Here is a 26,941-nt window from a genome sequence, read left to right as displayed (position 1 = left end):
GATGCTAATTATAGGATTGACTCAAGAGATGAAAGGTTGCTTCTAGTACTAACTTGTGCAGAAGGCTGGTTAAGAGAAATACTGACATTCTCAATCCCTGTAGTTCAAATTAACACCTTCTTCACCCTTTCCACATCATAAAGTTAAAACATTACAGACTATTGGTATAATCCTTTTAGTTCATAAAACTCATGTTTCTACCCTTGCTATATGCACCAAGATGTGCCTGTTAGGGGAAATGGAAGGACTGTGTACGCATCCCGTATCTCCTTCCAGTTTGACCATGAAATAGTGTGGCTCTACAGTCTTACAGCAGAATGGAGAAAGTTGAGCTGGGATATCAGACATGCACAGACCTCCTTTTAGACAGAATTAGGCTCCCTCAGAGGTCTAAAGAGGCCCAGGCTTCTTCCCCCTTTGAAGTCCATATCCGTAATAAAAATAAAAATGACAAGTCAACACATAAAAACAAAACAAGGTACCCCCACTGTTGTGACGTGGGGTTTGTGATTTCAGCTCTCTTGACATAATATGCTGGAGAAGTTCTCTAGTAACACTTCTTTATTAAAGCAAACAAGACTGAAGACTGAGGAGGGGAAAGCTACATTTATAGGGACAGGGAACTAGCTAGAAAGGATACATTTTGGAGGGAACAATATCAGGCAATCACAGTCCTGCCTTTTGGAGGAAACCAATAAGACAGAGGATCCAAATACAGCAGCTTAAATGAACCAATAGTAGCTGTACCCTTTGAAACCAAAAGGCAGTTACTTTACCCTAATGCAAATACAGACAATAATAATACAGATATAAAATCCTTTGACTCAATACACAACACCCACCATTTCAACAACCAGAACAAGAAATAAAAATGATATGTATGACAGCAAGCCTGAGAACAAAACTCACAGGTAGGATGGGGAAAATTTGGACAACTGAAACTCCTTGGATTCTCACAACTTTAGGCTGCAAAACTAACATACATACCTGCGAGGAAGCCCCACTGAATTCAAAAGAACTTACTTCTGAGTAAACATGGTTAGGATTTCACTAATCATACTGTGAGGGAAGAGGTTAAATCATACCCCACACCCCGTCATAGGCCACAATAGCCGTAAGTGCTTTATGAGAGAGGAGCAATAAGACAGGTATTTGTTGTGGCCTATATATATCCTCTGGGCTCCATATATGTATCCAAGTAATTAATATGGATAAACAGGAATTCTAACATAACTGAATTTATATGTCAAGGGATAGCTATTCAAACACAAGAGGAGTTCAGTTTTCAGTTTAAATATTCCTAAAGAAACTGGAAATTAGCCAGCTTAATGTACGTTGTAAGATATTTGAATACCACACAAAATACCTAGTTTTTAGGGGGTGAAATAAAGAAAAAACATTATTCCCCCCCCCCCAGCCCCAAAGAGCAAAGAAGCCAAGAGAGCCAGCGGGATGGATCCCGCTGGCTGTCTTGGCTTCCTCTTTAGCCACACACAACCTCTCCAGCCGGGAGAGGCTGTGAGCCGCTTCATTTTTAGCCGTGGGGCTGGGGCGGGGGAAGCACAAGCTTCCCCCGACCCCAGCCCCCAGAACAGGTCCGGGAGCGGAGGCAAGGTTGCACAGCCTTGCCGCCGCTCCCAGAGCTTGCGGGCTGGGGGAGCGCTCCTAAGGTTTGCGGATAGCTTCCTGAAGCCTGGAGGGCTCTCAGCGAAAGCCTGCATTCGCTCCATAGGACGCACACACATTTCCCCTTCATTTTTGGAGGGGGAAAAGTGCGACCTATAGAGCGAAAAATACGGCACCCATCAGAAAAAGGCACATTTTTTTACAGATTGAGCAGGAATAATATATCCTATCTTTAAAGCTTAGATATACAAACAACCTTTCTTTTTTCTCCACCAAGTAGTGTGAATAACCATGTACAGAGCTGACTTGCAAAACACTGAGTATGCAACCTGCTTGATAAACGCAATAGGACATCCCTGGGGTGCACTGTTTTCAGTCATCTGGAGTCTCCTCAGGAGGGTGAGGCCTAGTCAGAGAATAAAATACTGAGACAGCACTTTTAAAGGTAATTTTAAGAAAAGCTGGAGGGAAAGAAGTCAAGTCAGTAAGCCAAAAGCATGAGTGGCAAAAATATGTTAGCTGATTGTCTTAGAGGTGCTTCAGAGGACTTCTGAGCTCCAGGGAAGGAGCAGTCTAGACACAAAATTTGGGGGTGGGGGTGGGGAGGCAACTCAGTATGATGCATGATAAATAAAGAGCTCAGTTGTCAAAAGAAAAGCACTGACTTGTGTTTTTCAGCCTCCATACATGGCTACTTATTAACAAGGGAGTTTGGTGGAAATAATGGGGACAAAAGGACTTGGGCAGCACATTTATTTCAAAGTGTGTCCAGCTGAAATCAACGTGGATGTATTTTTAAAAAAGAAAATAGAATTAAGAAACTAGTAGGAATGGGTAATATTCAACTTAGTTCGACTCAGAGCATACCCAGTGAAATTAATGAACCTAATTTAGGCATGCTTATTAATTTCAATGGGTCTGTGAGTAAAGCATCATCCAATGTTTTGAACATGTTTCTGTTATACAGACACAAACATTTTATTTCTGCCTAATGCTCTCTCACACCTCTTTCTGCCTGATAGCTCTGAGAGGCCAGGCAGATGAACTAGCTATAATCTAGGCATTACAAGCTTCTGAAGTGTGTACCAACTGATATGGAGAAAGCAACTAGCTACAAACTGCTTATAACAAAACACAGGGAAGAAAAGCAAATGGAAAATTCTCTTCCTGCTGTTATTAATTGTGCACAATTAAGTACAACAACAACAATTTATTATTTGTACCCTGCCCATCTGACTACTTATTTCTCTATTTCTTTAATGCATTGAGCTACTCATTTTCCTCCCTTCCTTTACTGGTAATATTAGTTTTGCTTTTTTTCTTTCTTGACTCTTGATACAAAAGGATTAATGCTAATGCAGAAGTCTCTAAGAATATCTTTTACCTATTTAAGCCCTGAGACAATAGTCTTTGGCTTTTGTAGACCTTTTGAGGAAAACACTAGCAGGAAGGGAGGTTTGTACAGTGAACAAACTAGCCATTCATTGTGCCTTATTTCCTTGAGAAAAATATAAGGCCACCAATGACTGGCAGGTCACAGGAGAAAGTAAAAGGGAATACTAATGTCACCTAAAAGATAATATCTCAATCTCTACTACCTGCAATTATTAAAATGAATTCTAATCAAATACGTACAAACCTGCTTCCTAACCTCCATAGTACAATCAGATGGATCCAAAAGGAAGATGGAGAAAAAATGCAACATAAATGAGCATCATCCATGAACAGCCAGCATGGAAAGTCTACAGCTCTGTGACAAAGGACATGCTATGTAAGCAGAAGGACCCATGGCGCAGTTCACAGCATTGCTAGTTCAATTTATTTATTCAGTTTCACATTTTAAAAAACCCTCTAAAAATAAACATTTAAAAGCCCATTCCACAAGCTTTTAAGAGCCCTTGAAAGAAATACACTTTTCACTTTGCACCACATACCATCCCACTATTACCTTGCAATCTGGCTAATAGCATGAGGAAGCCATGATGGAGCATGATCCTCTAGTGCACTGCACTTAGATGACAAGTGATTGAGGGAAATGAGAAGAGAGGCTTGAAAAAATGCCACCTTTTTCTCCTTTGCTGCTACTACACTCAGCCTATTCATCAGGTAAGGAGATGGAAGGGGGAATATTTGAGGCACATGGCTCAGCCATGGGCCCAGTGGAGGTAAGCAAACCTGCTCCAAGGCAATCAAATTTTATTTTGGGAAACCTGGAAAATCCTGAGCCAAACCAAGGGGAGACTTGGAAGATTTGTCCTTCACACACCCACACACCCAGTGTGTTGCTTACATTTCATGACATCTAAGCTTTCTTTTTATTTCTGACTTGCAGTCACTGTGAACAAAAATTACAGAATGAAACAAAACTATAAACTTGTGAAGCTCTTTCCATAAACCTCGATTCCAGAATATGCCTTTGTCAAATGACACTATTTACATTATCTTGTTTTGCCACCCACCCAAGGTTTCTCCCCAGTAAGTGGCAAAGTTGTGGAAAAACTAGTTGAAGTCAGCTAGGTGCACGCTGTGCTTTTGGCTAGCATAGGATAGGCCTTAGGGAAGGAGCGTACAGAAATTTTGGCAACACTGCAATGAATAGTGAAACTGTACCATGTATATCAGTGTTGCAAGTGTTGGGTCAAGCAGAGGGCCTCTGAACAGGGGCTACAGAATTCAGTTCTAGTTTTGCCACTCTTTTTAAAGCATAATAAGAGCCATATTGATTGATTTTATAAGCTGGGATTAAAAGGTCTATGGCCCTTTATATGACTCTTCCAAAATTCAGTGCAGCCCAAATATAAGACTACTGCTACTCCATTTCAGGCATCTTACTAAATACAGACCTATGCAATCCTACCTGAATGTGATAGAACAGCAGAGTAACCGACATAAAATGCTGTGAAAACTCTCTTCTAATCAGACTGATATAAAGCAATATTTATTTTCCACCTTTCCTCCAAGGTGCCCATTTTATCCTCACAACATTTCTGTGAGGTAGGTTAGACTGAAATATGGTGAAATGGGAATTAGAAACTTGATCTCCCAGGTTCTTGTCCTAGTCCTAGAACTCTAGAACACTGCAGTCGGAAGCAGTGTCCAGGCAGAAATGGGAAAATCTGGATGAATGGCAACAGATATGTTGTCAACTTTGCCAAAAAGAGCTCAAAGCTCAACAACTTTCGTGCCCATATTTTTGGAATATGGCAACCCTAGCTACTACATCACACAAAGGGCAAATATGATTACAATATCTGAGGTGACATTTATTCCTCGTATAACTAAACACTAATGATGTATAATTAAACTATTAGTGATGACAAGGCATGCTTTTAAAATTCAATTTAGTTGCAACTGATTGTATTTATGATACTTTTGCAAATGACCTTCATTTATAAAAGATAAAATCACTGTATGGTAACAAAGAAGGATGTGATAAAATCAGAGAAAACCTGTAGTTAAATTCATTTATAGGATGTTTGTATTAAACTAAGTTATCAAACTGATTTCACTTGTTTAACATTCTTATGTCATAATTTAATAAGCAAAAGATCTGAAGCTAACACCACACTATTAAACTGCTTGATATTGTTATTTCAACTTTCTAAAAACTCTCTTGCATGCCAAGCTTACCTTCACTAAGACCGCTACATATACTTAATATCTGGCAAAACATTTGTTTACAAGATGATACATATCAACCTCAGAATTCAAAATGCTGGGAAAAATAAACATCACTGCTTCATATAAAAATAGTATTATGAAACTGTATGTCCTGCAAACACATTATGTAAAGATAAAAGGCTTTACCACCAGCAGTCAAAAGCAATGGAATAGAGAAACACACAATGTCTTGATGTCGTGAAAACAGGGAAACTGTACTAGAAGTTACAGGGAGCCAGGAAACTAGACATGCAGCTGCTGTTTTTGGCAAGAGCCATGTGTTAGGAAAACATCTTCTGGCCTAAAGTTCAAAACATTGCTATAGTTTAGTCAGAAAATCTTGCAGAAAATCAAATCAATGCTTTTTTATTTCAGACACTGAAACATGAAGCAATCCAGAATGATGGCTCCCCGCATTAACTGGGGAGTGGCTTTTGCGTGGTCACACGCAGCTCTACCCCCCGGAGACTACTAGACCCCCGGGCAGGGTGGCTGGCTTCACCGCCGCCCCCCAAGGTGGATACCTGGAGGTTCCGCCTAGCCTCATCAATCAGCCAATCCTGGCTGGGGGGGGATGTTGCCAAGGGAATTGGCCAGGTAGAATTAGGACTATCCACACTCACAATAGAGGGTGTAACTTATCTGTTGGTCCTCAGTCGGCTCCTGAACTTCCCCCACCCTGCCCTCCCTCAGTTTATACCTTCTTTCGCAGTTTAACCTTCTTCCTTACAGCTATGCAGGTGCTGCTGTGGTCCTAGATGGTCGTCATTGAGGGATCGGGAAGGAATTTCCCTGCATTGGCAGGTTCTGCCTTCCCCGTAGCAAACTGTCACAACTTTGGCGGTTTGTAGGCCTTGGGCGGAATCCTTTTGTCTATCTTCTCTCAATGGGGGGGCATGAAGCAGTGACCCACCCACCCCCTGCGGCGGCAATCCCAGGGTTCCCCGTTAAAGGGGTTATTTTGAGGGGAGGCACTGGCCAAACGCCAATGGGTTGTTAGTACTCTCCCCTACAATGCGGCAAAATGGGGGGGGGGGCTTTCTGCTTGAACAGATGTTCTCCAGAGTCAGCCCAATCCCCACACACTTTGGATAACCCTGATGTTCCCCAGATCCCTGGCTGGGGACTGGGAGGGAAAAACGCCCAATGCCTAAGCCAAGGTCTTCCTACATCTGAGAATTTAATAAAGTTGTGGCCAATTTTAATCCTGTAACACATTGTCAGGTGTCATTATTCCTCCCGAGGGTCGCCTGGGGCTTGGGGGGTCTCCGCCTGTCCGCGCAAATGTGAAAATAAGATTAGCCCACATCTTGATTAAAAGAAGCTATGTAAAATAGGTACTGCCAGTGAAATTGTTCAGCTCTCATTCTCAATGAGCTTAATGTTTGCTATTTTTTAAACATTCTGCAATCAGTCTTGGAGAGCCACGACTTAACAAGGGCTTGATTATTATTTGTTGTAATGAATTCCATCTGATTTTTAAAAGTTTTAAATAAATAATAAAACCCATCAGAAGATAACTGAGTAAAATTTAATGTAAGGTTTTTTTGTACACTTTCCTACCTTTATTAAAAGTTTTTTTCTTCTCCTCAATACAGAAATAATTGAATATACTGTACATTAATTTAGTATTGTTTTAATTTCTGCTTAAAATCTTGCACTGCCATTGGACAATCAAATTTCTCTGTAAGTAAATGCAAATATTTGGACTTGCTATTTTAAATGAATTTATGCATAGGCTTCAGTTGCTATTATCATATGACACAGAATTTTTTGTTTACCCTATAAAGTTTACCCAAGAACGATAACAATTCTCTTGGCCTTTTACACCCCTTACTTGATCATTACAAAATCCTTTCAACTTTCTGATGGTCTTTTAACAACTCACAAGCAGCTTTTCCATGAGTAAATATTTAAACCATGTTTTAAAGAGGTCTACAGAGAGAATGAAGATGAAAGCTAGCCCTGAAATTTATAGCCAGCTGGGTAATAATCAACTGCTACCAGCATTCTGTAGTCCTCATTAATGCCCCACCATATGATGGGACTTTAACTCTGGAAGTGTAGCCTCAACTTGTATTCAAGAGCAAACAAAAATTTGCCAAAGCATACACATTGTGATTAATTTATATAGCCACATAACCTTAATATTTGCAACTTTTATCTATTGAGATAAAGAATTAGCAGTGTACAAATGCATGCTTAATACTTGAATGAATTTGAAGCATTATGCAAAACATTATATGTTCTTACTAAAAATGCATTATTTTATTCACACATTACTATTTTATTTATTATTTATATTGCACCTATGTATACTGTTCTTCGCACAAATAAAAACAAATTAGAAAACTGCACCATTAATGGCATCAAAATACTAGAAAGATAGTTTGATACCAGAACTCATTATTAAACAGAACTACAGGCACTGTCGATTCATGTCAATATTAAAACATAACACGTGACCCATAGCAAAATGTTAGTGTGGGACACAGCCATTCACAGTTCCAGTTGGTTAGCCATGCCCTTCTGCACAGTGCTTCATTTCATTCCTCCTCTTGCCATAAAGAGAAGGCTTCCATTAAAACCACAAGGAAGCAAGGGCATACAAACAACTCCAGGATTATCCCCACAGCCAGGCTCAGCTTCAAATCTGGGATTGTTCTGCTCAGAAGTGAAGAGGAGCCAAGGTCAACAAGAACAAGGGCTGGGAAACCACTCAGAGAAACAATTACTGGTTAACATGCTTGTACACTATTCATCCATTTGTGGCTGAAGCTTGCGCCTCATTCTGCAAGGGACAAGGCTCTCGAGTACCAGTTCTGCCTGGAGAAGGCTGCCTAGTGTTTGTCCCATGTTAGAACCTGGGACAGTGCACTGGGAAATCAGCAGGGCCTAGGCTAGACAGCCTCTTTTAAAAGGCTAGGATTATCAAGCAGTTTTATTTTAGTGATATGCCATTTGCTTTTCCAGGCAAGGTATTTGTGGCAACATATCAGTTTCAATTATCAAATTCAATTCAGCTGTACATGTTCAAAAAAACCCCCAAACAAACCTGAATTCAATATCATACTATTTTACTGTCAGGAGCACTTACAGTGAGGTTCATAAGGAGGTGGAGGGTCACCACAAGGAACACATTCCATATCCTGAAAGCCCCCAAGCTTGGTTTTTCTATAGAATCTGAAAGACAGAGGAACAGATCACACATTCCTCATGTTGTCTACAAAATTTTAATAGCAGGACATACAGACATCTTTCATAGATATGGAAGAGTGTACCTAGAGAACAGCTCTGGAAAAATGTGAGGTCATGCAGTAAATCAGTGACTAAGTTAGAGGATAAAATCCAATGTCTATTAATACCAAGGACAGATATTAAAGTTCTTAATGGGAGGGGGAAGGGAGCAATGAAACCAGCTTTCATTTTAGCTATTTCCCCACCACCACTTGTTTCACAGTAGTAACAGTCAATTTCCAAGACCACATCACCAAAGAGCAGCATTCTGAGAAAGGTTCTGATGAGTGTGGGGACCTGTACAACATTCCAAACAGCTTATGTATGGAATTTCTGCCCATTCCCCCCCACCCGACAACAGTCTGTACATAATTATAAACAATGGTTTGCTGTGTTGTGTGGATGAGCCTCTATAAGACCATGTGAAGCACTAGGCTAGCATACTCTCCCATCTGTCCTCCAATGCAGCTGGGAGGAGCACTTCTACAAAGTTTCGATTCAAAGAATCTTGGCTAACTGTTATGTATAAGCTGGGAACCGTGATTCATGGCATATGGTTAGTTAAACAACCATATTAATAAATTCATGGTTTGAAGTTTGCTTGTTTAGCAACCATCCATTACAGTGGTACCTTGGTTTACAACCAAACGGAGGTCCGTTTGTAAACCAAAACAGGTTGTAACCCAAGGCGTGTTTTCGCTAATGTGGCCTCCAAATTTTTTGTGTGTGTAATAAAAAAAGGGTTGTAATCCAAAAAAAGGTTGCAAACGGACATACACTTCCAGGTTTGACGTGTTTGTAATCCAAAACATATGCAAACCAAGACGTATGCAAACCAAGGTACCACTGTATATGATTTAATGTTTTTAAAGTAATGCTAAACTGAGATTCTTTGAAACCAAACCTGGGAAAAGTCCTTCTAGCCATGGAACAGGAGTGGAAAGGAATAAATAACAGTGTTTGAAACTTTGTTCAAGGGCTCATGGAGGCTCATCCACATAGTGTTAAACCATGGTTTTGTGTATATGCAAATATAAGACCAAGTCTTATATTTAACCATATATGAGAATATTTTAAGCTCTTGTTCCACAACTGTGGTCACTGAAATAAAAGAGATCTCTACCTTTTTAGAGGTAGTGCCATCTTTCTGATAAAATTCTATGTGTTGTGCTGTGAAATAAACCAACTCTTCAGCACTAGCTTAAGCACGGTAGCATGAAAATTAGAATTTTTCATGTCAGAGTGATATTATGTTTACAACTTTTTTAAAATGACCAGAAAAGCATGTGGAATACAGTAAGCCTGCAATTTACATTGGGTTATGTTCTGGGGATCGTGCCTAAAGCCAAAATAGTGTCTAGTCAAAACAGATTGGGTTCAATGGCAGGTGGGATTGCCAAAGTCTTTTTTTCCTGGATGCCCACCCTCTATTTATTTGTTAAGTGTAAAGCTGAATGTGCACAAGCTAAATATACGTAATTTGAGGGGTTATTGTACATGTGGTTAATGGATTTCATAGTGCTGGAATAACGTAATGTTTCTCATTGAAGCACTGAAGTATTCATCAAGGACATGAAATCAGTCCTGAAGATATAATCAGCAAAACAAAAAGGTAGAGTCATCAGTCTATGATGGGAAAGCCAGCCAAGTCTCAGATTGTAGGGCTTTCTAAATCTGAAGTGTGTTGTACTAACCCTGCAGACAAGTTATTTCTAGTTTCCTTATGATTCCTTAACTCACCCTGGCAAGCAGTCTCCACAAACAGCATTGCTGGTAGCAGAACAATTGGCTTTCTGAAATCGATTTATTAGAGCGCAGTCCAAACATGGTTTGCACTTCTGAAAGCCCCTGTCCTCCTTAAATCTGTTTGGTCTGCATGTCATGCACTGGGCATCCTCCCCATATCCAAAGCCGCATTCCTGTAGGGATTAACAAGCAAGAACACACTATTCAGAAATTTAGAAGCGTGAATAAAGGGAGATTGCAAGGATGAAGCAAAGACTCAGTGTAATTATTTCCGAGAATAAGACTTTCTAGAGACAAAAGCAATCCTTTCAGCAAGTTCAAATGTGTCTTCCACTACTAATAATCTCCCTTACTTCTATTAGCAATACTTATTCATCTACTTTATTTGAGAAATGGCTAAGCATTTGAATGATAAAGGACTCCATGGTCTCCCACAGCTACATTATTACAGGCTTATGGGAATTATTGAGCTGTCCATTATTAATTAAGCTAGGTTTGTGAAAATGCAGAAGCTCTAAGTTCTTAGACACTTACACCAAAACAGGAAAAATAAAAGCATATCAAATGAAAGTAGCTAAACTAAGAAAGTAAATAACCATTTGCAACTGTTTGAAATATGCATCTTTCATCTTTATAATAAAGTACAAAACTTTGCTTTTCACTAAAAAACAAGGCATCATGGATCCAATTTTTTAAAACCCAAATATTAACTACCAATATTAACATGTTTTCAATGTTTATTAGCAACACTGAGAACATAGTGAGGAGCTGGTGCTATGTATTTAAAATAGCTAGAATATGATAGTAATTTATTTAGCAAAATTGGAGTGCAAATTACTTTATTTAAGGAATGTGTGCACCTTCCTTCAATATTTCCAAGGTGGTTCACACAAATGATATAATACTGTACAATAAAACAGCATCAATGATATTAATAAACTAGTAAAGCAAAACTGAATAAAAACAGCAACATAAAATATACCATTAAGTTAAAATTCTTGAGAAAATAAAAAGGGTATTTGACTGATGTGGAGGATACATTACCTATAGCGCTCTGAGAAGTGAACTATTTAAAAACTGTTTTAAAAACAAAGCAGTTCTAGCCACTATGAAGAAGGCCTTCTCCCCAGTCACCACCACCTGACTCATTTTAGACGGCTGGGGAGGGCTTCTGAAAATAACCTCCGTGCATAGGCAGGTTTATGTGGGAGTCCACCATGTTGCTATTTTGGAGTGCTCATGACAAAGCCTTACCTTACCCTCTTCCTTGCATATTTTTGTGGCAGTTTGCAGCTACTGTTTCAGTGCAAATTTAAAATGAATTGGTTTCTTCACTGTGTGGTACCAAATGTTTAGGAGTCATACAGTAAGCATGATGACATCAAGTGCTATGTAGTCAACCAGATAAAAAGGGAGTGCAGGTGTATCCCACACTTTCCTATTTCTTTGGGAAACCCTTTCCCTCCATGTAATTTTCTATTGCCAAAACCAGCCAAGTGGTGTCTTTCTTGCAAAAGCTAACTCTACAAAAGCCCTCTGCTAGACAAAATGATTAGCTTTGCCTTTAGGAAGCAGCTGAAAGACTCTCTCATTTGGCTTTAGGGAGGTTAAAGTTATGCCTGTTGTTGGAAAAAAAATCACTAAGATCAAATTCTTATTCAGAGTCATAAGAGTGGGTTACAATGTTCATAGTAGTCCCTTTTTGATAATAATAAGCACCAGTATGGCATTACTGCAAATATATTCCATAAACAAACTGCAAGGGATATCTGCATTTATATTGTTCTGGCAAATGGTAGTGTATAGGGGTGATATCAGGAACAAGAGTTTTAGAAACACACTTCTCCCACACCCTTCCCTTAAATACTAGATAAACTAAAAACACAGCATTTTTATATGAAGTAATTTGTTTCTTTTTAAAAAGCATATTCTGAAATGTGCATACTGTAGTTAGAGTTGCAAAGCATATTTGTCAGGGGTTCAGAAGCAGAGAAGCAGAGAAGGGTGGAAACAGAGAGCGAGGGGGAGGAAGCCGAAGGGAGAATGAGTGATGATGACGACCCGAGATCTCCAAGCCTAAGCAGTGAGTCAGAGGACTCCCAAAAGGGAGCCCCAGTGAGCAGAGCAAGGGGGGGATCCGGGGGGACACCCCAGGAGGAAGGGAACAGAGGAGATTCAGAGAGCAGCAGCTGGAAGTCGGGACCCACGCTCAAGACTGAGAGCAGCAGGGAGGAAGGCAGCCAGGCATCGGGTTCCGGAGGCCGTCAGCAGGAGGGAGGGCACGAGTCAGGGGTGGTCACGCCCTCCTCAGAGAGCGAGGCAACGGTCAAGAGGAAAGTAGAGAGTTGGGCGCGCGCGCCAAGTTCAAATGCAGCGGAAGCTGGAGCAGTAAGCAGCCCGGAGAGTGAGCCAGGTCCCAAAGCCCGCCGAAAGGAAGCGGAAGGATCAGGGGGGTCAGCGTCAGAGGAGAGTAGAAGGGAGGAGTCCCAGGGGGGCAGAAGGACCCAGAGACGTAGGGAGAGGCGAAGGAGGTGGAGCAAGGCTAGGGTATTAAGCTGGTGTGCAAGAGGCGGGGACTCAGATGGGTCTTCGCCGACCTAGGGCAGAAGGTGTAGAGCTGCACGCTGCAGTTCGGAAATGAAACCTGTAACTCAATAAAGACTCTTTTAAAGTGGACGCTGTGTGGCGTGGTCCTATGTGAGCTGGGACCTGGTAGCAGCTCTGACAGTAAGACCCATCTCATCAAAGCTTCAGAAACCTGAAACCTCGCAGCGGGAGCAGAAGCCGCTAGGGGAGGAAGAGGGGTGTCTGTAAGCAAGCTCACAAAGGTTAGCAAGATGACGGAAGAACAGAGGATCTCCGCGCTGCAAGAGGCAGTGACCCAGTTGTCCTCAGAGGTATTGGCTTCCAAGAAACGGGAGGAGGAGACTACAGCCGCCTACAGAGACCTACACGCCAGGTTTGAAATGCTTGTTAAGCAAGGGCAACCGGGACCCAGACCGGAGGGCGTGGGATTGGCACGGAGAGCAGGAGGGCTTGTGGCTCATTTCGATGGGACTTTGCAACAGTACCCTAATTTTAGAGCAGACGTAATGTGCGCACTGCAACTGCTGGCAAAAGACTTTAGAGATGAGGAAGAGAAGGTGGGGTTCATATTGTCCCATTTGCATGGGGATGCCAAAGCCTGGCTGCGCAATTTGTGGAGGGATAAAGATCCGGCGCTTCAGAATGCAGATGCCTTTATCAAAGCGATGGATGCGTGTTTTTTGTCTACTATCGATGTGGATCTTGCCAGACGGGAGATTCATGGACTAAAACAAGGGAGGGCGAGCGTCCGGCAGTATCACGCCCGATTTTTTGCGCTGGTCAGTGCTTTAGAATGGGATCGGGATTCGCCCCCTGTCAGAGACCTCTTCTGGGAGGGTCTAAGTTCTGCGGTTAAGGATGAAATTGCAAGGGGGGAGAGGCCCCGAAGCACGCAGGAGGTGGTCCAAAGGGCGCTGACTGTGGGGGTGAGGCTGGAGGAACGTCCATGGTGCAGAGATGAAGGACGTGGAGGGCGCGAAGCAGCGAGAAGTTTCTCTTTCGTTCCGAGGGAAGCAGCGCGTGCGCAATCCACACCTCCGCCAGGAGGGGGAGGGGAACCGATGGAGGTTGGAGGTGCAAGGGCTCAGTCAGCAGCCAGAGCCCTAGCACCGGCAGCAGTGAAAGCGAAGCCTCCTAGAGGGAACAGGAAGTGTTACATCTGCGAGGATCCAGGCCATTTGGCGAAGGAGTGTCCCCGGAGGCTCCACAAGCACACTGCAGCCTCAGCAATGGTGACTGCAGCAACGCAGCAAGGAGAACCACAGCAGGGAAACGACGATGTCTGGCTGGAGACGGAGGCACTGGGGCCCAGCCAGACGCATCTGTGAAGCAGTCCCCAGCGATATTGCAACCCACGGATCCCCTCCCACCCAAACCAGTAGTGCAGCTCACAGCATCTCTCCAGCTACCCGACGGCGTCACTATCGAAGTGCCGCTTTCTGTGGATTCTGGAAGCAACGCAGACTTTATAGCGCAGAGCTTTGTGGAGCAGCACGCTATACAGCTATTGCCTGCCACTCTGCCCCTGCAAGTCGTCACAGTGGATGGCAGAGAGTTGCTAGGGGGGCAGGTGGTGAAGCAGACGCCACCGATGGTGATGCGCCTTGGCAACCACAGGGAAGTCATCAGTTTTAATGTCACCCAACTGTCGGACACGCCCATTGTGTTGGGCATGAGTTGGCTGGACAGGCACAGTCCGACACTGGCTTGGTACCAGAGACAACTGATCTTCGGCTCCTCTTATTGCGCAGAACACTGCATCCTGCCCCGACGGGAGGGAGAGGAGGAGGAATCACAACTGCAGTTGGGAACGTTGCAAGCGGTCCCCCACAAATACGCGAGCTTTTTGGAGGTCTTCTGCGAGAAGGAGGCGGACAAGCTACCCCCTCACCGGCCATATGACTGCAAGATTGACCTCCTACCGGGGGCGACGCTGCCGAAGGGGCGGCTATACTCCATGTCTGAAGATGAAATGCAGGAACTCAAACAGTTCATCGAGCATAATCTGGAGCGTGGCTTCATCAGAGAGTCCAAGGCAGTGGGGGGCAGTCCCGTTTTCTTCGTGAAAAAGAAAGACACGCCCCAAAAAAGACTCGTTGTGGACTACCGCCTTTTGAACCAGATGACCAAACCGTCTGATTACCCCATGCCCAGGATTGACGACCTCCTCGCGACGGTGCGCAAGGGACGCGTGTTCACCAAGTTGGACCTGCGAGGGGCGTACAATCTCATCCGCATGCGGGAGGGCGATGAGTGGAAGACGGCCATGTTCACACCGCTGGGCACCTACGAATACAGAGTTATGCCCTTTGGATTACAAAATGGCTCTCACTGTTTTCAAGCTTTTATGCATCACGTGTTGGAGGGACTCCTCTACAAGACATGCGTCTGCTTCCTGGATGACATCCTGATTTTCTCTGACTCGCAGCAAGCTCACGACCGAGACGTGAGGGAGGTGCTCAGCAGGTTGCAACAACATAGACTGTACGCCAAGCTGGAGAAGTGCCAGTTCGACACGACGGAGGTGGATTTCCTGGGATACAAGTTGTCGGACAAGGGGATAGCCATGGACAGCACCAAGGTTCGTGCGGTATTGGATTGGAAGAGCCCGCGCAACCGGAAGGAGGTCCAGCGGTTTGTCGGCTTCGCCAACTTCTATCGCAAGTTTATCAAGGGGTTCGAGATGCAGACGGCAGCAATTACGGACACGCTCAGCTCCAAAAAAAAGAAATTCATCTGGACGGAGCAGGCGGAACAGTCCTTTCAAGCGCTCAAGCATCTCTTCGCATCGGAGAAGCAACTGCTGCATATCGACCCCAGTAAACCGTTGAGGGTAGAGACAGACGCGTCAGACAGAGCCGTGGGAGCTGTCCTGCTGCAGCGAGACCCGCAGGGGGTGTGGCGGCCGGGAGCGTTCTACTCCAGAAAGCTCAGCAAGTCGGAGCAGAACTACACCATCTGGGACAGGGAGTTGCTGGCCATTCATGCAGCTTTCAAGGCGTGGAGGCACTTCCTAATCGGCGCCAAGCACACGGTGCAGGTCTGCACGGACCACAAGAATCTGGAGCACTGGCGCACGGCTCAGTTCCTGAACCAGAGGCAGATACGTTGGGCGGAGTTCTTTGCTGACTTCAATTTCCGAATAGAGTACGTCCCAGGCGACACCAACATCATGGCGGATGCACTGTCCCGAAAACCGCAATACCTAGAAGAGGTGACGCCAGCGGCGGCCATGCACATCTTCGCACCGACGGCGTGGGCGTGTGCCTCAGCTACAGTAGACCTGGATGCGGTGCGACGTGCATTGCGGGACGACTCATTCGCGCAAGACAAGATGGCGGAACTGCTCAGAGGCACGGCTACCACGGACGAGTTCCAGGTGCGGGACGGCTTGCTCCTACGCAAAGGGGCTGTCTATGTACCAGGAGACGACCTTCGCGCCAAGGTACTGCAACAGTTGCACGACGCACCCACGGCCGGTCACTTTGGCACAGAGAAAACGATGGAATTAGTCGCGAGAGACTTCTGGTGGCCCAGGCTGAGAGGAGAGGTCGCGGACTACGTCGCGAGGTGCGACACCTGCCAGAGGGCCAAGCCGGTACACAGACCACCGGCGGGATTGTTAGAACCGCTGCAAACACCGTTTGAACCGTGGGAGAGGGTGGCCCTGGACTTTGTGACGGATTTACCCAGCTCGAGAGGCAAGACAGCTGTGCTAGTGGTGGTGGACTTGTTCACCAAGATGGCACATTTCATTCCGTGTGCGAAGGTGGCCACGGCGGAACAAACCGCCAAACTGTTCATAGATCACGTGTTCAAAGTGCATGGCCTGCCACGGTCTATCCTGTCCGACCGCGGACGCCAGTTCATCTCGTCTTTCTGGCAGAAGCTGATGGGTTTTCTAAATGTCAAGGTCAATCTGGCATCAGCAAGACACCCGCAGACCAACGGGCAAGCAGAGAGGGTCAATGCCATCATGCAGCAGTACCTGAGATGCTATGCCAATCAACAGCCTGCGACGTGGGTGGATTACCTGCCGCTAGCCGAGTTCGCTTACAACAACACGAAGCACGTGTCCACAGGAGTGACGCCGTTCTTTGCCAACAATGGGAGGAATCCCAGAACCTTCCCGGGACTGGAGAGAGTGGGGGAAGGAGAACCACAGACGGCGGACGCGTTCGCGTCAGAGCTGCAGGCGGTCCACGATCAACTCAGACGGCAGCTGGAGCTAGCTAAGCACGCCTACAAGGTGCAAGCTGACAAGCACAGGCGGGTTGGCGAAGTGATCCAAGTGGGAGACTGGGTCTGGTTGGCAGCCCACGCAGTGCCGACCAGGTCACTTGCCAAGAAGAAGTTGGGGCACAAGCAGATCGGTCCGTACCAAGTCGAAGCGCAGATCAACCCGGTAGCCTTCCGACTGGCGCTGCCGGAGGGTTCCAGAATGCATCCGGTGTTCCACAGGTCGGTGCTCACTCCCTACAAGGCACCTCACAGGTTCCAGGAGCCAGGGACGGCGCCAAGTCCGCTCCGGGAACGGACGGAGACGCGGGAGGTGAAGCACCAGGACCACATCAACGAGGTCACGGAGATTTTGGACTCCAGATGGGGGGAAGAGGGAGTCGAATACCTCTTAGCCAGAGAGGGCACCCGGGCCAGCGCCAATACCTGGGTACCAGACTACGCTTTGGAGGAACCCCTGCTCAAGGACGAGTTTCATGCCCTCTTCCCACACAAACCCATGCCAGCGAGCTTCTTCGACAACTGGTTGTTCACACCCACACTTTCTTCCAGCACGTTCCATGGATTCGACTCAGAAGGGGAACCCGCACGGAGCACCCGTTCCCCAGAAGGTTCACCGGCAGGTTCGGCATCAGGCAACTCGTATTGGTGGGACGATCGACCAGAGGAGCAATGGCGCAGGAAGTGGCTGGAGATGCCAGGTCGAGCGACCGACGCAGAGACTGACATGGACGTGTTCGGGGAGGACCTCGGGTTCGAGCACGGCGGTACAGAGATGGAAGAGCAACAAGTCAACGTCGACGACCGCGAGGGGGAAGACTCGGAGGTCTTCAGTTGGCGGCCACCCACGGGGAGCGACCTGTATCCAGCATTCCCTCCCATGATGATGGAGCACCCAGCACCCACACCTGACAGCGGGGAGGGGGGAAGGGGGGGCTTCGAGGGGGGGATGGATGTCAGGGGTTCAGAAGCAGAGAAGCAGAGAAGGGTGGAAACAGAGAGCGAGGGGGAGGAAGCCGAAGGGAGAATGAGTGATGATGACGACCCGAGATCTCCAAGCCTAAGCAGTGAGTCAGAGGACTCCCAAAAGGGAGCCCCAGTGAGCAGAGCAAGGGGGGGATCCGGGGGGACACCCCAGGAGGAAGGGAACAGAGGAGATTCAGAGAGCAGCAGCTGGAAGTCGGGACCCACGCTCAAGACTGAGAGCAGCAGGGAGGAAGGCAGCCAGGCATCGGGTTCCGGAGGCCGTCAGCAGGAGGGAGGGCACGAGTCAGGGGTGGTCACGCCCTCCTCAGAGAGCGAGGCAACGGTCAAGAGGAAAGTAGAGAGTTGGGCGCGCGCGCCAAGTTCAAATGCAGCGGAAGCTGGAGCAGTAAGCAGCCCGGAGAGTGAGCCAGGTCCCAAAGCCCGCCGAAAGGAAGCGGAAGGATCAGGGGGGTCAGCGTCAGAGGAGAGTAGAAGGGAGGAGTCCCAGGGGGGCAGAAGGACCCAGAGACGTAGGGAGAGGCGAAGGAGGTGGAGCAAGGCTAGGGTATTAAGCTGGTGTGCAAGAGGCGGGGACTCAGATGGGTCTTCGCCGACCTAGGGCAGAAGGTGTAGAGCTGCACGCTGCAGTTCGGAAATGAAACCTGTAACTCAATAAAGACTCTTTTAAAGTGGACGCTGTGTGGCGTGGTCCTATGTGAGCTGGGACCTGGTAGCAGCTCTGACAATATTGTTTGAAAGAGCTAATTTTGAAGGACAAAATGTTATCCAGTAACTGCTTCAAAATAGTTCCTTTGAAAGACTTGCCAAAGATATGGAAGATATGTTTTAAATAGCACATACAATAGACCAGTTTCCTGATTACTATGTTAAAAGCAAGCAAGATGATCTAACGTGTATCTAATTTAATGGACAGAGAATTGGACAAAGTAAAATAATTTATTTAGAAATTATCTATAAGCCTTCAGACTGATGCAAGCAATGAGCTTTAAATAGTGTTAAGCCCAAATGGCCCCTCAAATTTCACAGGCATATTTGACAAGGCATTAAAGGCAATGTATTTTGAGTGGGCATTATTTTTTGGGTTTAAGAAAACACTCACTGGCGCTCTTGAAGTTCTGTCAGGCTGGTGGCTGCCATTCCTCCCCCAACCTCCATATCACTAAGAAAGAGGCACTGTATTAAGGGAGGGAAACAAAAACAGTGGCTGCCACCTTGATGGCTCTTCAAGAGCTCACATTTCATCAACCACTCCCAAAATGAAGCCTGCTAAAAACAGTGGGAGGGACATGAATCTGACCTTTGGACAGTTTGTAAGTAAACCAATTCTTAACTTACCAAGCCTCTGGTCTTTTCCTATGCTGGGGGTAGAGAGATGTTTTGGAACTCACAAGGGCATATTTTAAAGGTCTAACAGTCCTTACTTCCACGCTTTAGTTTGTTGCATATTTTGTGATTTTAAATCTCTGCTAAGGGTTCTCTCATCAAAGAGTACTTGCCCCAAACTTAAGATCTTGGCAGCCAGGAATTTTTACCTGTACTTTCTTGAACCAACAGACAAGCTGTGTATTGCTAACAGTGTACTGCTAACAGTGACTCCATCGAACAAGGGGAAGTATAGTGAATTCCATAGCCATGAGTTAATAGTACAAACACACATGAAGTTTATTTCCTCTTCTTCCCTCACCCCCCATCTCCCAAACAGCCCTGTCTCTCTTCTCCCCACCCCACTTTACTGGCTTCTCTATCAGGGCTTGGTCTAGTCATTTCATTGCTGGGACAAGGGTCCACCCTGGAATATGCCATCTACCAACTGGAGACAGCAGTAGAGGAAGCCACGCAGGGGTGGGGCGAGCCACCCCATTCCTTTCTCTCTGCAACCACATTCTGCCCCTTCTCAGTGCTTCATGTGACAAAGTAAAAGAAAACATAAAACCCTGTGTATTCCTAAGCATTTGAGTATTTTACTTGGGGCTATCATGCCCCCCCAAGACTTTTCTGATATTTTAATCCAACAGAGTGACAGAACTGGAGTAGAGGCATAACCTTTAAGTCAGTTGGCCTCAGAGACTCAATCTTCTGCTGCTCTCTTACCAAAATATCCCAGGCCACAGAGGGCTGGCAGAAGGGGGGGATATGATAAGAATATGAAGGACCAAATGTGATCTTCCCAGAAGAAGCTCCAGCAAGGAAGCTGGGCAGAGAATGAGAAGTCTTTTCCTGTGAGAACCAAGGCAACAGCCCCCTCCTCAGTCTGCCTCCCCAAATCTCTGTTCTCTAGTGACTTCCACCTGAGCCCATAGGAGAGGAGAGGAGCAGCAAATCAGCTGAGAAAGGAGAAAGCTGCAGCCTGAATGAAACTCCTGTTCTGCCCCAGCAGGAAAGGGAAGGTATGTTACAAGAACAGCCAATGTTTTGATTTATACTTGCATGTGAACATGTATCTTACATGTGTATTCACTGTAAGATACATGTTCACATGCAAGTATAAATAAAATGTGGTTTTGGAGATCTTTAATATGGAGGCAGTTGTGTACCACAGGAGTCTGGATAATGCAATGGTAGAAAGATTTGGAAATTAGACAAGGTAGAAATTGGAAGGGCAGGTAAAACAGCAATAGTTATCTATTCTGAAGAAGTAGGGAGAGCAGAAAGACACCATTCCATGAGTTCCACCATAGCCTGCAGGTGTGAAGTAATGACTTTATATTTGGGTGGTCCTGTTTTGCTTCCAAACTTACAGGCACTTGGCCACCCAAGCAAATGGGAGGAGAAGACTCTGCCCCTGGAAATCTAAGTATCATAGGTTGTCGGACAAAAATCAGGTAAGATTTTAATGAGCAACGTTGCTCTAAGGTGTCAGAAACTGAAGAGCTAATATTTACCATCTATCTAAAGATAAAAGATGAAAAGAAGCAGTTAACCAAGGGAGAGGCTTTCACAAAGGATGGTTAGACAACCCTAAATAAATCTAATCTGAGTCACCACCAGAATATCTCAACTCTCCTGAACTCTCAGTGTACACTGCTTTCTATGGGAAACTTCTTGTCTAAAGGACTATTACCAGAATTCATCCACATTTGGATTTGTTGTTGTTGAGCTCAAATTAGGCAAACCAACCATGATTAAGAAAAATCCACTGGGTTTGACCACAACCCTAAACTTTAGTTTTAAAAAGACACAATTTGTAAGCTAACAACAAACCATGGATTCACTTCTTGGTTTGTTGTTAACAGCAAGCTGCCTGGAGTGGGTTCAGATGTTCAAGCAAGTTACAACAAATAATAATTTAGCTTTACATGCAAATACAACCACTCCATAGCATGAAAATACTTTCTGCTCCTCCAAGTGGCAAAAAGCACATAGTAGCAGTATTAAATGTTATTTATGACACTCATAAGATGCACAGCTTTTCATTTAACTAAAAGCAGTGAAAAAAGGGTGTAATGTTCTTTAAGAATAAAATCTCCTACTAAATTTTAAGCTTGTGGATGCTCTGAGAAAATCAGTTAAAAGAAAGCAGGAACCACAAAGCTTCTGTTTTAACATTTTTACTCCAGAACCAAATATGGCTAAGAATCTAATCACATGTTTTTGTATATAAAGGAATGGCCTAAAAGTTATGAATAGCCTCATAACTATGACTCTGCCAAAGTGTATCACAGAATATTGGTTGCTGTGAATACCAACTGCTGTGGAACACAAATGTGAGGGTGCTATTGTGCACGTGTCATCTTTGTGGGCTTCCCATAGACATCTGGTAGGCCTCTATGGGAAAGCAATGCTGGATTAGATGGGCCTTTGGGTCTAACCTAGCAGAACTGTTCTTAAATTCTTAATACTGGGAATCTAAATATTTTTAACAAAACACTTGCTTGTCATTTCTAAGTGCCATTTCACAACCCTCAGTGACTCAATACATAAAACTCAACTTAATCTCAATAACTGGGAAACATAGGATCAAAAGAAAAAATGGTTTAGAGAATGTGAATATACATGCATACCTTAGACAGTTCCATGCCAGGTCCACATTGTTTGCATAGCATACAGTTTCCATCATGATCCCTGAACTCTTGCTCTCTACAGTCTCCAGTTTCACAAATTACAGTGTTTGTCTAAAAATGAAAATATAAAATTAATTAATAGTGCTTCAGTTAATCTGTTTCTATTGGTGTAATCCTACATGTTTTGCTCCTCCTTCCTGGTGCTTTCAAGGTATTGAGATTGCACTCCCTGGCTGCAGTCCTGTATGCACTTATTTAGGATCAGGTAAATGCCATTGAACATTTGGCATGTGGCCCTTCTTAGGATCCAGAGCCTCTGGCACTCCACTCTGAAACACTCCATTTCAGGCCTTTTTGCAGGCTATAGTCAGTGAGAGGACCATTGGCAGTAGCTTCCAATCTTGCTGGTTGAAACAGTAGCCTTACAGTATTGGAGCTCTCTTTACTGGTGAATAAACCTATGCTTTATCCTAATCACCTCCAGTAGGAAAAATCTTTGAAAGCAAATTTCTGATGCAACATATGTGCTTAGATTCATTTTATCATTAAGACATGTAACTGAAATAGTTGTAACTTTTATCTATCTAATTAAATTGGTTTAGAAGCAAAGTCAAATTGGTGATATGTATCTGTGGTACCTTAAAATATAGTTAACATTTGTATTTTTGAAGTGTTTTCCTGGAAGTAGAAGCTATTAACAGAAATGCACCACTCCTCACTGAAGCAAGTTGGATCTATTAGGCATAGCTAGGTAATCCTTAAACTAATTTTTTAAAGTATACAAATATCAAAATTCTATCGACAAACTACGTAAACTAAAATTACAAAAATCTTTAAAAATCACTAAAACAAAAATAATATGCTACAACTTAGTATTTGAAATTGTGCAAAATAGGTATTTAGTCAGAAATAAGTCTCACTGTATTCACTAAGGCTTACTCACTGTATTCACTAAGGCTTGCTCACAGAGAAATCTATTTAGAATTACAGCCTTACACACAAAACTGCCATTTAAAATCAGTGGTACTTAAATTAACTATGTGTTTAAGTTCTACACACATTTGTGAGACAAATACACATAATTTTCAATATTACTTCATTATTATTCAAAAGCGTGGGTGGTGACTTCTAAGTATTGTTATTCTGCCAGTATGAGCTAGAGGTTTGCTAACCTTAACTAAGCTTGTAACAACACCACATTCATGAACTGCTTTGGGCTAATTCACAATATCTTAATCAGCTGAATTTTATCAATAATCTTATAGAGCCTTCCCAACCTGTTGACCTTCAGATGTTTTATACAACAGCCCCAACCAGCATGGCCAACGATTAGGGATGCTTGTTCTGGCCAGTTATTCTGCAATTGCCACTGATTACTAAGAAAAAATATCTCCAATATCTTCCAAGAGGACACGAACACTTCCTCTCAAGCTTCCCAGTATTTCCACACTGTTGATCAGTTCCTCCCTGTTGGTGAGGACCATGTCCAAGATAGATGATCCTCATGTTGCTTCTTCCATTTCCTGGGAAATAAACTTGTCAGAAGGCAATGGAGGAATTTGTTGGATCGTACATTCTTGGTGGAGTTTTGAGTTCCAACAAATATCAGAGAAGCGTAAGTCTCCCATGACTACTGTGTATCTCTTTGTTGAATGTTTGGTAATCTACTCTAGGAAGGCATCCAAGTCTTCAGTCTTCAGTCTTGCTTGGCTGTCTATAGCAGACACTAAGGTAACTGTTGCTTGCCTCTACAACAATTATTACCCATATAATTTCTATCTGCCCTCAATCTTCCAGATCATGGATCTCTTCACAAGTGCATACATCCTTTACATACAATGCTCCTCCTCCTTTCTTGTTTGGTCTATTCCTTTTGAACAGGTTATGTGCTTCAGTTTCTACATTCCAGTCATCAGTCTCTTCCCACCAGATTTCAATAAAGCCTATTAGGTCATATTTGCCATCCTGTTTTAAGAGCTCAAATTTGTCTTGCTTGTTTCCCATATAGTGAGCATTAGTATAGGAATAACTGAAATCATGAGTCAATCCCTCCAGCTGCTTCCATCTTGCAGTTTCTTGTCTTTTAAGCAGTTTCTGGACCACCACCTCAGTTACCTATGCATCAATGAAGCTATTATACCCAATACCAGGTGTTCCCCTGCTATTTGTAAAATTGTCTCCCACCCCATAAGGATTTAGTTTAAAAGTTCTCCTGATCAGGTTTGCAAGACTCTTAAGCAAATATATTCTTGCCAACTGCTGTGAGGTGCAACCCATATCTTGCCAGATGTCCTTCCTCAAAACAGAGGAGATCATAGTCCAAGAAGCCAAACTTTTCCTGACAAAGCCACCTGCGCAGCCAGTGGTTTACTTTGAGTATTTTCCTCTCTCTTCCTAGGCCACAAATGTCATCAGGAAAGAGTGTTCAAAAAGCCACCTTTGCCCCAAGGCTCTTCAACTTCCTGCCCAGAGTTTCATACCCCATGCTATATGTCAAAGGCTGTGTCTGGCAGTATTGTTCGTACCCACACAAATCAGAAGGGTTGTGGTCAGTGGGGTTTATAAAATTTGACGACAACTCTGTCACACTGTAAATCTATGCACCTGGAAGACAGCAAACCTCCCAGGACATCTTGTTACTTCTGAACACTGTTGTCTCTGATTCCCTCAGTAGGGAGTCATCTACTACCACCACTTGTGCAACCCACTGGAGCATAAATTCACAGCACACATCAAGAAATTGTCTACTTACAAAACATATTAGAAGTATCAGCAACTTCAGCATGCTAGAATGCCACTGTGACCTTTTTGTATCCATTTCTGAAGTCTTTCCTTTGATGAAGTACTAAATCTGAAAAAAGAAAATAATTTTAAAACTTCAGGGTGGATGAACTAGCAGTGTTGCATCTAGGTTTGAGGCCTGCACAATGGTGAGTAATCACATATGGGAAAACTGGTAACTCCTGAAAATCTGACCTAGTCCTTACAGAACTGTTTGGGCTGTGCTGCTTTAGTCTTCCACGTGCTCCATAGAGAAATACATTCCTCCACATATATACTAAATGACAGAATGAAGGGTTTTTAGCCTAGCATTCTCCCTGCCCTCCAATATAGTTTTCTACATGCAGTAAATGTTTTCGTACAAAGGAACATTCAGTCATTTGTTCACTCTCACCTGGGATCCAAAGTGGTACATCCTAATCAGCATTACTATTTAAGTTACTGCAACTCTGAACTGTAGCAAAGTCTCCAATTATCCAGTCACAGCCACTGGCTCATCAAAAGTAAATCTCTACTGGCAATGAACAAGAGAGTTTGTTTGGAGCTAAGAATCAAGCCAAACATAAACTTGAACCAAACTCAGCACAGAACCTTTCTCTTTCCTGATTTAGAACCCCAATTCTAATCTGAAAACCTACGGTATGTTGGACATAAACTTAGATAGAAAATCTGCCTGATGCACAAGGAACATAGCTAAAGGCCCACACATGCACTTGGTTTGGGAAGCAACTCATTGAGCCAGCATTTGGCTAGACGGCATGCAAATCTCTCTAATATATAAAATCTTAAGGATGTTGTCACATTGCAGTTTGGCTACACAGACAAGTGTGCAAATGACAGTGTGCTGAGCTGCTGAGCTGGTGGATGGGAGGATACAAAGGACAGAGATAAAGACCCAGGAAATGTGAGCAGGAGGGTGATCTAGGCAAGGTGAGGAGGAGGGATCTGGAGGATGGAGATATGGATGGGCAAGCAGCCAAGACAAAATTAGGAGGAGGAGGAAAGAAGAGAAAGGGAGCTATGTGCAAGCAAGTGGCTAAGGCAAGCAATGTCAAGAGCTAAGGTTTTTGTTTTGTTTTTGTTTTGCCAAGGTGTAAAGAGGAAGGACAGATCCTGAAGCTGAGACTCCAATACTTTGGCCATATCATGAGAAGAGAAGACTCCCTGGAAAAGATCCTGATGTTGGGAAAGATGGAGGGCACAAGGAGAAGGGGACAACAGAGGACGAGATGGTTGGATAGTGTTCTCGAAGCTACCAGCATGAGTTTGACTAAACTGCGGGAGGCAGTGGAGGACAGAAGTGCCTGGCGTGCTCTGGTCCATGGGGTCACGAAGAGTCCGGCACGACTAAACAACAACAAAAGAGGAATAGGTGAGGTTGGTGAGCAAAAAGGAGCGGGTCTTGTCATCTGGGCAGCCCTGGCCCTCCATACACACTGTCTTAGCTTGCGCCCTGGGTAGGTAATTTTGGTGCTGCAAAAGCTATGTGGGAAGAAGTAAAGGAGGGACAACAAATTTGATACAGCTTTTCTTATATATAATGGGTCATACACTTTAAAAGCTGGGTATGCCAGCTTTTTATTATGATCCAGATATATTACTTTTATATATCTATATCTAAGGCTGAAAAAGAGCAGCCATATAAATAATGTCTGAATACTAGGTACCCATCCCATTCTTCAGTCACTTATCTCTTCCTCACTCTCAGACTTAGGGCTCTTGGGTTCAAGGTGAGCTGCAGCAGTCACTTCCAATGACTCAACCACAAGTGCATATAACTTCAGGTGTGCAAAATAGCCCCCACAAGGCCTTCTAAAAAAAAATCTTCATCTCATTTGTGCCCGAAGAGCTATGTGCACAGCCCACATGATTATGTGCTTGATTTCTGGGTCTGCTGATCCCAAGGGCTAGATGACAATTAATGTTACTGTTGGTAACAAGGCAACTGGCAGACTGTAATGCAAAATAAAACAAATCACTATTATAATGTCCAAGTGCACTCCTTTTTTTCTAGGTTTCCAGTTTCAAGAGGCCTTTCATAAAATCCTTATAGCACAGCACGCTGGTGATGCATGCTT

General features: G+C 44.2%; 1 protein-coding gene across 8 annotated transcripts in view; it reads right to left on the bottom strand.

Annotated features, from left to right (window-relative positions):
• Window positions 1–26,941, bottom strand: part of TNFRSF19 (TNF receptor superfamily member 19) — a 58,358-nt gene that overhangs the window by 15,475 nt on the left and 15,942 nt on the right. For all 8 annotated transcript variants that reach the window (XM_082220323.1, XM_082220320.1, XM_082220326.1 and 5 more), the window contains 4 exons: window positions 24,835–24,933; window positions 22,083–22,193; window positions 10,264–10,442; window positions 8,384–8,469 (listed from right to left, as the gene is read on the bottom strand). In XM_082220323.1, the coding sequence (XP_082076449.1) occupies window positions 8,384–8,469; window positions 10,264–10,442; window positions 22,083–22,193; window positions 24,835–24,900 (442 nt within the window). In that variant the 5' untranslated portion in view covers window positions 24,901–24,933. The remainder of the gene's footprint in view (window positions 1–8,383; window positions 8,470–10,263; window positions 10,443–22,082; window positions 22,194–24,834; window positions 24,934–26,941) is intronic.

The sequence above is a fragment of the Podarcis vaucheri genome (assembly GCF_965113315.1).
Source record: "Podarcis vaucheri genome assembly, chromosome: 4".
Lineage (NCBI taxonomy): Eukaryota > Metazoa > Chordata > Lepidosauria > Squamata > Lacertidae > Podarcis > Podarcis vaucheri.
This window is presented reverse-complemented; position numbering and strand designations above follow the sequence as displayed.